The following is a 14,909-nucleotide window of genomic DNA, read 5'->3' as shown; positions in this document are numbered from 1 at the left end:
GTTGCTTACCGCTGCGCTCTCCTGTAAAGTTATGAAAAATGAGATACGACGTTTTTCCTAGCAGCTGTCGATATTACATACCCCTAGGGTGAATTTAAACGCCTACAAGTCTTTAGGATACAACTTCACGGGGCGAGTGCGACAGAGACCCGACAGTCTCCGTCTCGCCCACCAACTGAAGCTGCAGTAAGCTTTAGTTAAGTAAGTTTAGTAAGTAAGATCACGAACACGTGTCTCTGTCGCTTTGTTCCTTAGGTATCTAACAGGATTTTAAAATTTAAAAAAAACGAAAAAATATGTCCTTAAATTTTATTATACATACTTAATAGCTACAGAGTATATCAGTACTTATATTTGGCGTGCTTTGCATGTTTTCTGTGATGCGGGGGCGTGGCGGGGGACCTTCTCCGCCTGTCTCTTTCCCTGTCCCTTTCCCGCTCGCGCTCACGTTCCCTGTCCCTTTCTCTTTCGCGCTCCCTGTCTCTTTCTCGCTCGCGTTCTCTGTCTCTCTCCCTCTCCCGTTCGCGTTCCCTCTCTCTTTCCCGCGATCTTGACCGTGATCTTGATTTGCGGTCTCTGTAGAAACATGATGAATTTTAATTTGAATAATTCCACGAACCACGAGTACATAGCGTGCGGGTTGGTGAGTTGACATTACGAATACATTATTATTAAAATCGTGCCCATGTCACATAGCCACATCATAAAAAAACCCCATCTTTCTGGCACATAAATCTAGCTGATTTATGTGCCAGAAAGGCCCCCCTCAGAGAGGCTAAGCTCCATCTGTTAAAAAATCGACGAACACTTGCCGCCTGTAGCGCCTCTCTCGACTGTCATATCAAAAGTACGGTTCACCTTTAAAACAAGTTAGGAAATCGTACTTTTGACATGACAGTTGACAAATAAAGTTAAAACGGAGCGTGAGAGCTTAAATTTTACGCGTTATACATAGTTTGTAAAATATTTTATTTATTTTCCCACTTACCCGTGTCGAGAGCGCTTGGGCGGCGGCGACAGCGTGGGCTCGCGAGACTTCTTGGACTTCTTCGACGTCACTGAGAACAAGTCCTCCTCTACGGCGGGGGGCGACGCGGCTTCCTCGGCCTCTTTCGCCTCGCGGAGAGCCTAGACAAATATATACGTTTAGTTTTTTGCTGATGCTGAGTAATACCTATTCTCCTTTCCTCTCCAATTAAGCGTAAAGCTTGTGCTAGGAGTAGGTACGACAATACTGCAACGGGTGGGATATGAACCGGCGACCTTTCGGTTTTCAGTCCACTCCTTTAGCCGTTAAGCTATCGAGACACTATAAGTATAATGGATATATGTAGATCAAGCCAAATTGAGGTGATAGTGTTTAAAAGACATATTTTGGGTGCCATGGTGTAATGCGACAGAAGGAAGTCGCACGTTTTATATGAAGCAAACAAGCTCTTTCTGGGGCAGACATAACCACGTAAATGGAACTCTCGCAAGACTCGCGGTCAGTACCCGTTGTACAAGATTTTACGTCTCACCAAACCAAACCAAATTCGAGAGTCGAAATATTTCCGCGTTACAGTAAACTGGACCTAAACAGCCTTGAATTGAAGTAAAATATTCAATGCCACTGATTTTAATTTCGCAATGTTTCCGCTTGGAGCGCTGGCTGTAGAAGTGTAGACAAACTTGAGCTTTAAAACAAGGCATTTAAGATCCAGTTTACTGTAACGCGGAAGTATTTCGACTCTCGAATTTGGTTTGGTTTGGTTTGGTGAGACGTAAAATCTTGTACTTCTACGTCTAATCTTGTACGTCTTGTACAGGATCCTATCACCAACGATTGGTCCGTGGTTTATAATATGGGTAGTGATATGGCTCACTCGCACTACCCACCTTCTTGATAAGCTTCCGCCGGTAGTGCTGTATCTGCGCGTGCGCGGCGAGGCCGGGCCGCAGTGCGCGCGCGCCCGCCTCCAGCTCGTCCGCGTACTTCAGCACGCGCACCTCGATGTCGCGCAGCGTCTCCCGCCGTAACGTCGCCTCGGCGTTGCGGCTGCGCGGGGACTCCACCACACTGCAATGACAATATGAAACTTGCTAAAACTCGCATGTATATAGTTGCACTATATACTAAAATGTTTGTAAATTCTTTATTAATAAAGCGCTCTTCTTCTTTTGAAATAAAATACTTAAGCGACGAGTTTTGTTCGTAGGTTTCCTTTTTTTTTTTTTTTATTCATTATAGGTATACGCTTGACCACAATCACACCTGATGGGAAGTGATAATGTGGCCTAAGATGGGACGCGTTTACCCTATTCATAACCCTATATATATAGGTTTCCTTGAACACATTTTTTACGCATGATGAACTCCGACTGGTTCCTCACCCTTCCGGCGGCGGCGGCGGCGTGGGCTCCCTCTGCGCGTCGGCGGTAGGCAGCGCGGGCTCCACGCTCTCCCAGCGCGACGGCACGAAGCCCGCCACGCTGCGCTCGCCGCCCTCCGCGTCGCCGTCCGCCTCGCCCTCCAGCGGCACGCCGTCGATGTCCTCGTCCACTGGAAATATCAATCGTTATGTTTATAAGGTTTTATTGTGCTTGAAGACTAAAGTCCAGCGGCCCCGAACCGACGGAACCGCCTCCACTCACTGGGTACTCCGTCGATATCGCTGACGTCGTGCACGGCGAGGTGCGCGGGGCGCTGCTCGGCCAGGCGGCGCAGCGCCGCGCCGTCCAGCGGGCCCGAGCCGCCGGAGCCGCCCGACGCCGTGGAGCCGGCCGGCGACGCGCCGCCGTCGCCCGACTCCACCTCGCCCTGCGCGCCCGACAAGCAAGGCTCGCCCTCCTGTTGCAGATACAAAGTACGATTCAGACAGACTGCAGCATTTCGGATGAAAGTGCAGTGGAATGGATACACGCGTGTGCCGCGGCAGCCGACCGTCTCCGTCACGCGATGACATCACTACGCTGAAATTTTCGTAAAGTATTCTTTATATCGGACCGCCCCAAAATTCAGACCTCCTAGGTACGCAACTGCAGGATGCGCGTGACGTCACACGAGACCAGGCCTTACCTTCTCCTGTCCAAGGAACACGTCGTTGATATGCAGCAGGAAGTCGGTGGGGTACACGGCCCAGTCGGCCCACGCCTGCAGGATGCGCGTGACGCGCGCGCGGTACCCTTCCTGCTGCATGCGTGACGTCATGTTAGACCACGCGAGGTGGGAGTTGCGCATTATCTCCACTAGGCGGGATTGGAATCTGGAAGAAAATTTTTAGTTGTTACTAATTACAAAAAAAAATTTTGGATGTAAATGTTAAGCCGCTTTTCTGAAGACGCGTGGTGCGTTGCGTCGCACGTTGTACTACGGCATGAAACAAGCAAATGCTTTCACAAGAAAGCTCTCATATGCTTATGTATACTATATGTTTGAGTCAACAGCGCGACGCGCAGTGTGCTTTTATGCGTTTTTTCGTTGTGCAACAACAACAACTGCTGGTCTTCACCACTGGCACCGTCGACATAAGCCAGGCATGCAGAACTAATCGCACCGCTGTACTCACGCGCTCCGGTACGCGCTGGCGTTGGTCAGCTTAGCGCCCGCGTTGTGCAGTATGTCTGACAGCAAGTAGAGGCGCGCGATGCGGCGAGGCGGCGCGGTGGACGGCTGCGCCAGCGCCTCGGCGAGGCACGCGGCCACCTCGCCCGCCGCCTCGGCGTGCTCGAGGCACCACGCCATCGCCTCGCCCACGCTGCGGCGGGACGGTTGTAACGACCGGATGATTTCTTCGAGACGGTCTCGCTGACTGGAGAAATCAAAATAGAAGAATATCCGGCTGAGTTTGATGTGGGCTCTTCTCAGACTTGGGCGCGTTTGGAACCCTCGTAGCTTTAGTTTCAAGTACGTAATTAATTATAACCACTACATACATCTTACAAATTAACAATTTTGACTATCAGTAAGCGTAACATGTTACCTATTCTGAATAAATAATTTGACTTTGACTTTGATAGTGCGTAAAAAAGAGTCGTTCTATATTTACTTAACAATACATAAATATTAATCTCAAACTCAAACTCAAAGCATTTACTCAAAATAAGTAACATAAAACATTGTAGGTACACTTTTTGATTGTCAATTATTGAATTTGTAAGACAATAATGATGACAATGGTAATAAACAATTACGTAAACTTAAAACTACAGCTACGAGTGTTCCACGCGCCCTGGTCTGAGAAGAGTGAGATTTTAAAATTAATTTATGAAGCGGAAATGCAAGTTTCAGTATTTTGATTCGCGTGAATAATTTGAAACAAACGGGATTGACTCTCGATCTTAATGAGTTTCTTTAGAGACATTATTTTTATGTTGTATGTGTTAAGCGGAGTTGGTGTTGCTTTGAACAAATGTTTAAAACAAGCATTGTTTTAAACATGTTTTTTATTTAATATAATTTAGTCAAAATACATATATAAACAGTTTTAACTATAAACATGACTTAATCAAAAAATGTTTTGGTTTATTATTAACTGTTCACAAAAATACAAGAAGCTAAAAAAACTTGTCTGTAAAATTAGGGAAAATGAACAACAACTAAACGAATTGACGTCGAAACAGAAACTGGCACAAAAAACTACATTATGCTCATATAAAACGTCTAAATTCCTGGTTCTCATATAACATTTCTAAATTTCTGGTCCGATCTGGTGGGAGGTTTCAGCCGTGGATAGTTACCATCCTACCGGCAAATCCGTGCCACCAAGCGATTTAGCGTTCCGTTACGATGCCGTGTTGAAACCAAAGTGGCATTTTAGGGTTTATTAAAAAAAAAATTGCCATACCCCTTCCATCTTAGACTGCATCGTCACTTACCACCAGATGAGATTGCAGTCAACGGCTAGCTTGTATCTGAATTTAAAAAAAACGTAACATACTTAATAGAGAGGGTCCCTCGTATATTGTCCTTGGCGTCGTCTTCCTCCACCAGCTCGTCGGGCATGCCCGCCGTGTACAAGTTCATCACCGGCGGCCGCCACACCGACCCACCTATCAATACAATAATGTATAGTACGATTCAAACGTAAATGCGCCCCTGAAGTTTGCGCACGACGTTGCGCACCGCACACATTTTGGGTATCCGGGGTAGCGGGGAGGGTAACAGCGCACGTATCGCAACTTCACGCAAACGCATTTAAGTTTGAATCGTACTGTACACTACTACAGTACAACAAGAGTCTTTTGGCAATTGAATGACATTGACAGGGAGGCGCTGTTGGACAAAGGCTTAGACTATTCAAACAAGAACAAAGGGGACACTTGACGGCAACGTTAGTTCCGATTTTTGCCACGCGCTAAGATAGCCTTGTCGCACTGTTTGTTAAAGTATATCAAAGTAGTTTCACATTTAATAATACCTACCTTTAAACATTCTAAAGTCTTCCAGCGACCACTGCTTGGGGGAGTCCCCCTGCAGCATGGAGTACAGCTTCCACCTGTAGTATATGTGCGCAGCCGACTGGTTCTCGAACAGGAACCGGAAGAACGGGTTGTTCATCTCCTTGTTCATTATGATCGCTTCGAACATCGGCCCCTCGCGGATCACGAACTCCACCATGCGGTGGATCAGCATTAGGATGTTTCTGGTAACCACGGAGAATTCAACCTCAGGAGTACGCATATACAAGGTTTTGCATGAAAACTAAAACCGGCCAAGTGCGACTCAGGCTCGCGCAACGAGGGCTCCGTACTACAGTCGTACTTTTTCGACATTTTGCACGATAAATCAAAAACTATAATGCATAAAAATAAACAAAAATCTGTTTTAGAATGCACAAGCGAAGCCCTTTCATATGATACCCTACTTGATAAAATTATCTTACTTTGAAAATTGAAAACACTAATTACTAGTTCATGACCACAATTTAATATTTTTTTTGTGATGTAACCACAAATTCACGGTTTTCAGATTTCCCCATATGTCTGCTATAAGACCTACCTACCTACCTGCCAAATTTCATGATTCTAGGTCAACGGGAAGTACCCCGTAGGTTTCTTGACAGACAGACAGAGGGACAACAAAGTGATCCTACAAGGGTTCCGTTTTTCCTTTTGAGGTACGAAACCCTAAAAATCGTAAAGTGTTGGCGGGGGACAGGGGAGAATGCTTTGTTCTGATTGGTGGACTCAAAAGTCACGTAATCAAGACAATGTGCGGAATGAGGGTACCGAACGGGAGTGGGCCGACTTTTATGCTAAGCAACTGCCTTAAGCTTGGCGATCGGGAATGTCCGGCTATTAGCCGTCTATAGGTGGTGGTCTGTGCTAGTAACATTCCAAATGGAAACATAAGTGTGTGGTCCAACAAATTCCTGAAAAGCCGGCAACGCATTGGCGGTTCCTCTGGTGCTGTAAAAATTGATTGCTGTCGCCCATTTAATAGAATAGAATGTTTTTTTATTCATGTAAACTTGTTACAAGTGCTTATGAAAAGTCAGGTAGTTTTAATTTACCACTGGTTCGGAATGCCAATGCTAATGATAAAGGCTCCCCCACACAGCCGCGTTATTATCGGTCGATAATATCGCATGCGTTATTGCGATATCTATTTTCAGTACATTTTGTATTAGGATGGTCATGTACACACTGATGCTATAATAACGCCGCAATGGAAGTAGGACGTATTATCGCAGCAGTGTGTAACTACATGACCATCATATTACAAAATGTACAGATATCGCAATAACGCATGCGATATTATCGACCGATAATAACGCGGCTATGTGGGGGAGCCTTAATGCTAATGACAGCAATCATTTAACATCAGGGGACCCGCCTGCTTGTTGCTCGTTATTTTTATTTAAAAAAAAATGTGTGACCTTTACGCGCGATTGAATGCAAAACTAAACGCGCACGGGATTCCATTTTTAGGAAGGAATAGAAAAAATTTGGTTAGCGCGGGTCGGACTCGCACACGAAGGGTTCCGTACCATCGTACAAGAAATAACCCTTTTTTATTTTTCAAATTTTGAAATTATTATTATTTTTTGTTATAGCGGCAATAGAAGTACCAATTCTGTAAAAAATTAAACTTTCTACCTATTACGGTTCACGAGATACAGCCCGCTGACAGACAAACGGACGGACTGACAGCGGAGGCTTAGTAGTATACAGTATAGCTTTATGGGGGTCAAAATAATAGGATGATATAAAACAAACAAACCTCTCGGTTGGTATGACCACTCTGACTATGGATTGCGATAATATCTGTAAAACAACAAACTATTAGCCACATTTGCATATTAATCACTAGCTTATTCCCGCGACTTCGTCTGCGTGGACTACATAAATTTCAAACCTCTATTTCACCCCCTTAGGGATTGAATTTTCAAAAATCCTTTCTTAACGGACGCCGACGTCATAATAGATATCTGCATGCCAAATTTCAGCCGATCCGTCCAGTAGTTTGAGCTGTGCGTTGATAAATCAGTCAGTCAGACAGTCAGTCACCTTTCCCTTTTATATATTTATATTCAAATACATAGATATGTATAGTTCAACAAAATTACCTGGTCATAAACCTGTTTGTCTTCTGTGTCGCTCGGGAAATACTCTCCAGGCCTAATTCTCGGTATCTACAAAAATTATGAACATATTTTTAAATAAAAAGTTCTTACGTTTTACCTTTTTGTTATTGAATTTTTTTTGCGTACAAGTAACATACATACATACGTATGAACTATGAAGGTTTAGTTTGTAACAGGGGTGCTACGGATATTCGCATCCGCATCAATTAATGCGGAGCTTATATGTGCAACAAGTAGCGACCTGCAAAGATAGTGGGTGGGGCCAGAGTGGCGCGTGCCTCGCGCGTGTTTGCTAGTTGATTATCTTCGTTGCTAACTGACCAATCAAAAAGTGTACAATGGCACCCTACAGGGGTGTTACGGATAGTCGCATCCGCAAATACAGAACATTCGCGTTAATTCCGCATTATAACTTCGTGATAATCCGCATCCGCGGATGTCAAGATAATGGCATCCAATTGTGACAATGTGTATGACTTAGGGATGATTTATGCCAACACGTGGCGGGAACGGGCCTCGTTCACGCCTCATACGTGACACTGCTCATGCCCGCCACGTCTTGACATAAATCCCTTATTTGCTTTGAAAGGTTAATGTTCTGCCTGATTTTGGGTCACCTTATTAGCCAGATGTTTGGGTGGTTGCGCGTTGAACGGTAGCCCGGAAGGCGGGGGGTATTTGCCCCTTTCATCTTGTAGCTCATCACCCCTTTATCTATAGCACATGTACTAATTACCTTATTGGCGAGATGTTTGGGTGGTTGCGCGTTGAACGGTAGCCCGGAAGGCGGGGGGTATTTGCCCCTTTCATCTTGTAGCTCATCACCCCTTTATCTATAGCACATGTACTAATTACCTTATTGGCGAGATGTTTGGGTGGTTGCGCGTTGAACGGTAGCCCGGAAGGCGGGGGGTATTTGCCCCTTTCATCTTGTAGCTCATCACCCCTTTATCTATAGCACATGTACTAATTACCTTATTGGCGAGATGTTTGGGTGGTTGCGCGTTGAACGGTAGCCCGCAAGGCGGGGGGTATTTGCCCCTTTCATCTTGTAGCTCATCACCCCTTTATCTATAGCACATGTACTAATTACCTTATTGGCGAGATGTTTGGGTGGTTGCGCGTTGAACGGTAGCCCGGAAGGCGGGGGGTATTTGCCCCTTTCATCTTGTAGCTCATCACCCCTTTATCTATAGCACATGTACTAATTACCTTATTGGCGAGATGTTTGGGTGGTTGCGCGTTGAACGGTAGCCCGGAAGGCGGCGAGGGTTTGCAGGGTTGCTGGAAGGCGGGGGGTATTTGCCCCTTTCATCTTGTAGCTCATCACCCCTTTATCTATAACACATGTACTAATTACCTTATGAGCGAGATGTTTGGGTGGTTGCGCGTTGAACGGTAGCCCGGAAAGCGGCGAGGGTTTGCAGGGTTGCTGGAAGGCGGGGGGTATTTGCCCCTTCCATCTTGTAGCTCATCCCCCCTTTATCTATAGCACATGTACTAATTACCTTATTGGCGAGATGTTTGGGTGGTTGCGCGTTGAACGGTAGCCCGGAAGGCGGCGAGGGTTTGCAGGGTTGCTGGAAGGCGGGGGGTATTTGCCCCTTTCATCTTGTAACTCATCACCCCTTTATCTATAGCACATGTACTAATTACCTTATTGGCGAGATGTTTGGGTGGTTGCGCGTTGAACGGTAGCCCGGAAGGCGGCGAGGGTTTGCAGGGTTGCTGGAAGGCGGGGGGTATTTGCCCCTTTCATCTTGTAACTCATCACCCCTTTATCTATAGCACATGTACTAATTACCTTATTGGCGAGATGTTTGGGTGGTTGCGCGTTGAACGGTAGCCCGGAAAGCGGCGAGGGTTTGCAGGGTTGCTGGAAGGCGGGGGGTATTTGCCCCTTTCATCTTGTAACTCATCACCCCTTTATCTATAGCACATGTACTAATTACCTTATTGGCGAGATGTTTGGGTGGTTGCGCGTTGAACGGTAGCCCGGAAGGCGGCGAGGGTTTGCAGGGTTGCTGGAAGGCGGGGGGTATTTGCCCCTTTCATCTTGTAACTCATCACCCCTTTATCTATAGCACATGTACTAATTACCTTATTGGCGAGATGTTTGGGTGGTTGCGCGTTGAACGGTAGCCCGGAAGGCGGCGAGGGTTTGCAGGGTTGCTGGAAGGCGGGGGGTATTTGCCCCTTTCATCTTGTAACTCATCACCCCTTTATCTATAGCACATGTACTAATTACCTTATTGGCGAGATGATTGGGTGGTTGCGCGTTGAACGGTAGCCCGGAAGGCGGCGAGGGTTTGCAGGGTTGCTGGAAGGCGGGGGGTATTTGCCCCTTTCATCTTGTAACTCATCACCCCTTTATCTATAGCACATGTACTAATTACCTTATTGGCGAGATGTTTGGGTGGTTGCGCGTTGAACGGTAGCCCGGAAGGCGGCGAGGGTTTGCAGGGTTGCTGGAAGGCGGGGGGTATTTGCCCCTTTCATCTTGTAGCTCATCACCCCTTTATCTATAGCACATGTACTAATTACCTTATTGGCGAGATGTTTGGGTGGTTGCGCGTTGAACGGTAGCCCGGAAGGCGGCGAGGGTTTGCAGGGTTGCTGGAAGGCGGGGGGTATTTGCCCCTTTCATCTTGTAACTCATCACCCCTTTATCTATAGCACATGTACTAATTACCTTATTGGCGAGATGTTTGGGTGGTTGCGCGTTGAACGGTAGCCCGGAAGGCGGCGGCGGTTTGCAGGGTTGCTGCAAGGCGGGGGGTATATAGATGGGCACGGGGGGTATGACTAGTGCTTTGCCCCACCCTAGCTTCATCTCGTAGCTCATTATCTCCTTACCTGTTTCAACAAATTGTGGTTATTCCTTACATGAAATTGCTAGTATGGCTGAATGAAATGAAAATTTAATCAAGACTTCTCAGGCATATGTAGGTTTCCTCACGATGTTTTCCTTCCATGTTAAAACAAGTGATAGATAATTACTTAAAATGCACATAACTCTGAAATGTTAGAGGTGGGTGCCCGGGATCAAACCCTGGACACCCCAACAAGGAGGCAGACATCTTTACCACTATGCTATCACCGCTTGACTCTCCAAAATATATTCTCCGAAATCTTCTTAAGATATAAAACACAAAAAAATATTTCTACCACTGTCCATTACAGACTTTGAAACCACCCAACCGATGTGCCCCAAAACAATTTCATTAGAAAGGCAATGCGAAGATGCTTAGAGTTTGTTTATTTTTAAGTTTATTTTAGCGTGGTAGCACACGCCGGTTATCCGTTAGTATATTATACAGTACGCGGCTGAAAGTGATGAACATCGGCCTTTAGAACGACATTTCAGCTTTGTAGAGCGTTGTCTCCGCCACTCATACCCATATGACGTTTTGTCGGACTCAACGATCGAGACAGTGCTCTACAATCTGCTATCTCCTTCTAAATATCGATGTTCATCACTTTTGGGCGCGTACTGTAACTCACCATTCATGCACCTCAGCGCCCTCTCCCCGTCCTTCCTGGACATGAAGGCCACAAAGCCGCAGTTGCGGCCGCGCGCCTTCTCCTCGTCCGAGCGCGGCCACATGATCTTGATGCTCGCCAGCGGCCCGTACCGCCCGAAGATCTCCATCAGTTGCTGTTCCGTTATCTGGATATAAAGAAATTCATATTTCTATAAGAAAAGCATTTCTTTTTCTATACTTTCATCATTTTTATTTTTATTTTACCAACACAATATAATACACATATTTCTACATAGTATAAAATAAAGTCGCTTCCCGTTGTCTGTATGTAGGTTTGAACGCGTAGATCTTTTAAACTACGCAACGGATTTTAATGCGGTTTTTATCAATAGATAGAGTGATTCAAGAGGAATGTTTATAGGTATAGACCAGTGGCGTGCAGGTCATAGAGGCAAAAATGCACTGCTTACCCCAGTTGTAATAGCTCAATGCATAGTTTTCATTATGACCTGCCAGTAAATAGGTTCCTACCTAACAAATGCCTACCCTAGCTTCAAACACTGTGCACGCCACTGGGTATAGTTTAATTCTCAAAAAATTAGAGATTCCTAGGGAAATTGAAATAATGAGAATTAGGTCGGAAAAAATCCTCTCATTTATAAAAAGAATATGAGCCATGTTAAATGACTAATATTCCCCTTTCCTCTCCAACTAAGCGTCAGGCTTGTGCTAGGAGTAGGTACGACAATAGTGCAACGGGCGGGGTTTGAACCGTCGACCTTTCGGTTTTCAGTCCACTCCTTTACCGGTTGAGCTATTGAGGCTGTGAAAGATTCAGAGGCGTGCGCTGAATAAATGGTCAAAGTTACACGAAAGGTGGTCGCATTTGTAATATTAGTATCGAAGTATGGATTATTAATCACTACTCACTTACACCACATTAGTATCTACATTGCACCAATGCGAAGCCGGGGCGGGTCGCTAGTTACAAAATAAAAAATACAACTCACAGAGAAAAAAATTTGCATGTACACGTAAATAAATAAAAAGTTAACTTAAAGCAAAATTATAGGAGAAATGGTCGGAATAAGTGACAGAAATAGTAGTCGGAATAAGTGGTTACTCACAGAAAAAATTTTGCCAACACAATACGAATGGATGAAAATCGCAAATGTCACCGATTTTTTACGAAGAATAAGCAAACGAACAAATAACGCGCGAGCGAAGCAAGCACGATATTTTCCGCCGTTGCGGCGGTTGGGGTCGCCAGTGTTGTCGGAGCGCTCACCTTGGGGTTCAAGTTGCCCAGGTAGAGATTGGTAGTGTTGGGGTCGCCGGTGTCGTAGGAGCCCACGTCGGGCAGCATGTCCAGCACAGGCTCCACGGGCCCCGCCACGCCGCGGTCGCGCAGCACATTCTTGTACTTGTGACGCTCTGAGCGTTCCTCTTGTATCCTAGAAAGAACAATAAAAACTTGCACAATAAATTTAAAAATGGCCATACACTATCAAGTTTACTGTCAAGTTTGCAGCAGATTTAAAGCAGCATCCAGTAGACTTAACAGTGTATGCTGTATGGCTAGCAGTGTGCATGACAAGTCGACTTGTCTGTAAAGTAGTTAAAACTGTATTTGTGCAAATACAGTATTTTTGACAACTAGTCAAATCAGTAACTTTTTATCAAATGTCAAAACGCGCACTTAGTATGCGATACTCTATGAAATACTAGAATGTGACGTCACATCATAATGACGTACTTTTTTAGTTTTATCGATAATTTAAAATGGCTATTACACTTAAAACTAACAACGGACGTGGATTTTTCGTATTTTGGAAGGACCCTCTATTTAATAATTACTGAGAAATAATTTATTTTCAATGTAATCAAATACCCAATCTAAATATATAAAAGGAAAAGGTGACTAACTGACTGACTGATCTATCAACACACAGCTCAAACTACAGGACGGATCGGGTTGAAATTTGGCATGCAGATAGCTATTATGACATAGGCATCCGCTAAGAAAGGATTTATTAAAATTCAACCCCTATGGGGGTGAAATAGGGTTTTGAAATTTGTGTAGTCCACGCGGACGAAGTCGCGAGCATAAGCTAGATATAACTATGAGACACAAGAACATTGTATGAAATAACACTAACTGTCTCAGTTCTTCTTTGAAGAGCTCCAAGTTGCTCTTCTTCTTGTCACCACTCTTCTTGTTGCGTAAGCGTGCGGGCTCGCTGCGCTGCACCAGGCTGCGCATAACCTCCGCCTCCGTCGTGCTGCGCTTCTCGTCCAGACGCGAGATTGGCTTGTACAGCTTGCCTCTCTCTGACGTGTCTTCCTCTGATAACACAAATACCACTTAGAGTGAAATGAAATGAAATGAATTCTAAGCCTTTGTTCTCCAACAGCACCCCCCTGTCAATGTCATGCAAGAGAACCTTGTCGCACTGTACTTTTAGACTTATTTTATTCATTTTTTATTTGTCACAGAACCACCCACAAAATTACACACTTAAATTATATAATATGTTTTTGAGTTTTATAGGTCTCGTGTAACCCAATTTATGTGCAGTCACTTTAAAGGTAGACACTTCATGTTCTGTCCTTTTTTAGCAATATTAAAAAGAAAAAGATGCAGATATTCTAAATTTAGTTTAGAGAAAGACAACAGAATAGGCGCCACTGGCTATTTTAATTAATTTTGTGATACATTTATGTTACTATGCTTTTACTTACTTCTAGCCCCTGCATCATAAGTGCCTGCCTTCACCCAGACTTTAGAAGTGCTACTGGGAACCTCTTGGAATGTCTCCACAAACTCCTTAAATACCTGCAAACCAAATAATACTATTGAAAAGTAGCCAATTTATTTGGGCTGGAAATCTTCTGTTAGTGGATATTGATATTATGTTTACTTCTCTCTACATCCATACTCCATACTATAATATTATAAAATTGAAAGTGTGTCTGTCTGTCTGCTATATTTTCACGGCTCAACAGTTCAACCGATTTTGATGAAATTTGGTACAGAGTTAGCTTACATAAGGCTATTTTTCCAGACGAGGTCGCTGTCATCATCCACTTATAGATATAACTTACATACACTTAGCTTTTTGAGCAGTATACTGATATGTCAGTCAGTTTACCCTTTTTTAAGCAAGTACAGTCTTGAAATTGTGTGTAGGTATAGTGCACACAAAACAAGTGGTTCAATCCGAAGTTGCAACATGGAAGTTTATGCAGGTCATATATTAAGGATTAAATATACAAGCCCAGCTGTGATATGTATTTGTACAATACACAATCATATGCCTCAATTGTTACTACCTGTTTTGTGCACACTATAGGTACCTATAATCAATGTACAAAGCTTAGCCTTTAATCTGGCATGGGTAGAGACTTGAAGAGAAATTGATCAAAATTGTAATAATTGAATAGACCCAATTTTTTCATACACAAAAAACCATAATTCACTGCGGAGTGGTACTTGATTGATTGTATTGTTTATGATAATTTTGTACAATGTGTGCTTACGTGTGCAGCCGCTTCTTCTTCTTCTTTCTTACGGAGATCTTCTAACTCCTTCTTTGATAAACCCCTGTTACTCATTGTTACTATTTAACTTCTATAAAATGCTAAATAAAAATTTACTGGTGTGAACCTGTTTACATGTTTATATTATCACACCCGGGCACTCATTTTTCCTTCATTCGTACCTCTATTTAACATTATCATAAACAAAATTTAATTATATAATTTACTCCAGAGTTTAAGCCTCAAAACAAATAATTTTCATTGATTTTAAAATATAACCCAAAAACAAAATCAATTACAAACCATAGACTATAAA

At 44.1% G+C, this 14,909-nt stretch overlaps 1 protein-coding gene across 1 annotated transcript; it reads right to left on the bottom strand.

Annotated features, from left to right (window-relative positions):
* Positions 1-295: 295 nt before the first annotated feature.
* On the bottom strand, positions 296-14,909 carry LOC117989204 (U2 snRNP-associated SURP motif-containing protein). Its single transcript, XM_034976537.2, has 17 exons — positions 14,594-14,909; positions 13,796-13,889; positions 13,213-13,399; positions 12,342-12,507; positions 11,073-11,238; positions 10,261-10,424; positions 7,551-7,616; positions 7,205-7,248; positions 5,404-5,624; positions 4,920-5,031; positions 3,549-3,791; positions 3,059-3,245; positions 2,635-2,830; positions 2,374-2,542; positions 1,879-2,059; positions 989-1,128; positions 296-576 (listed from the first exon to the last, which is right to left on the bottom strand). Exons 1-17 carry the CDS (start codon positions 14,666-14,668, stop codon positions 342-344), a joined length of 2,646 nt encoding a protein of 881 aa, XP_034832428.1. The 5' UTR covers positions 14,669-14,909; the 3' UTR covers positions 296-341.

Source organism: Maniola hyperantus, chromosome 2 (genome assembly GCF_902806685.2).
Source record: "Maniola hyperantus chromosome 2, iAphHyp1.2, whole genome shotgun sequence".
NCBI lineage: Eukaryota > Metazoa > Arthropoda > Insecta > Lepidoptera > Nymphalidae > Maniola > Maniola hyperantus.
This window is presented reverse-complemented; position numbering and strand designations above follow the sequence as displayed.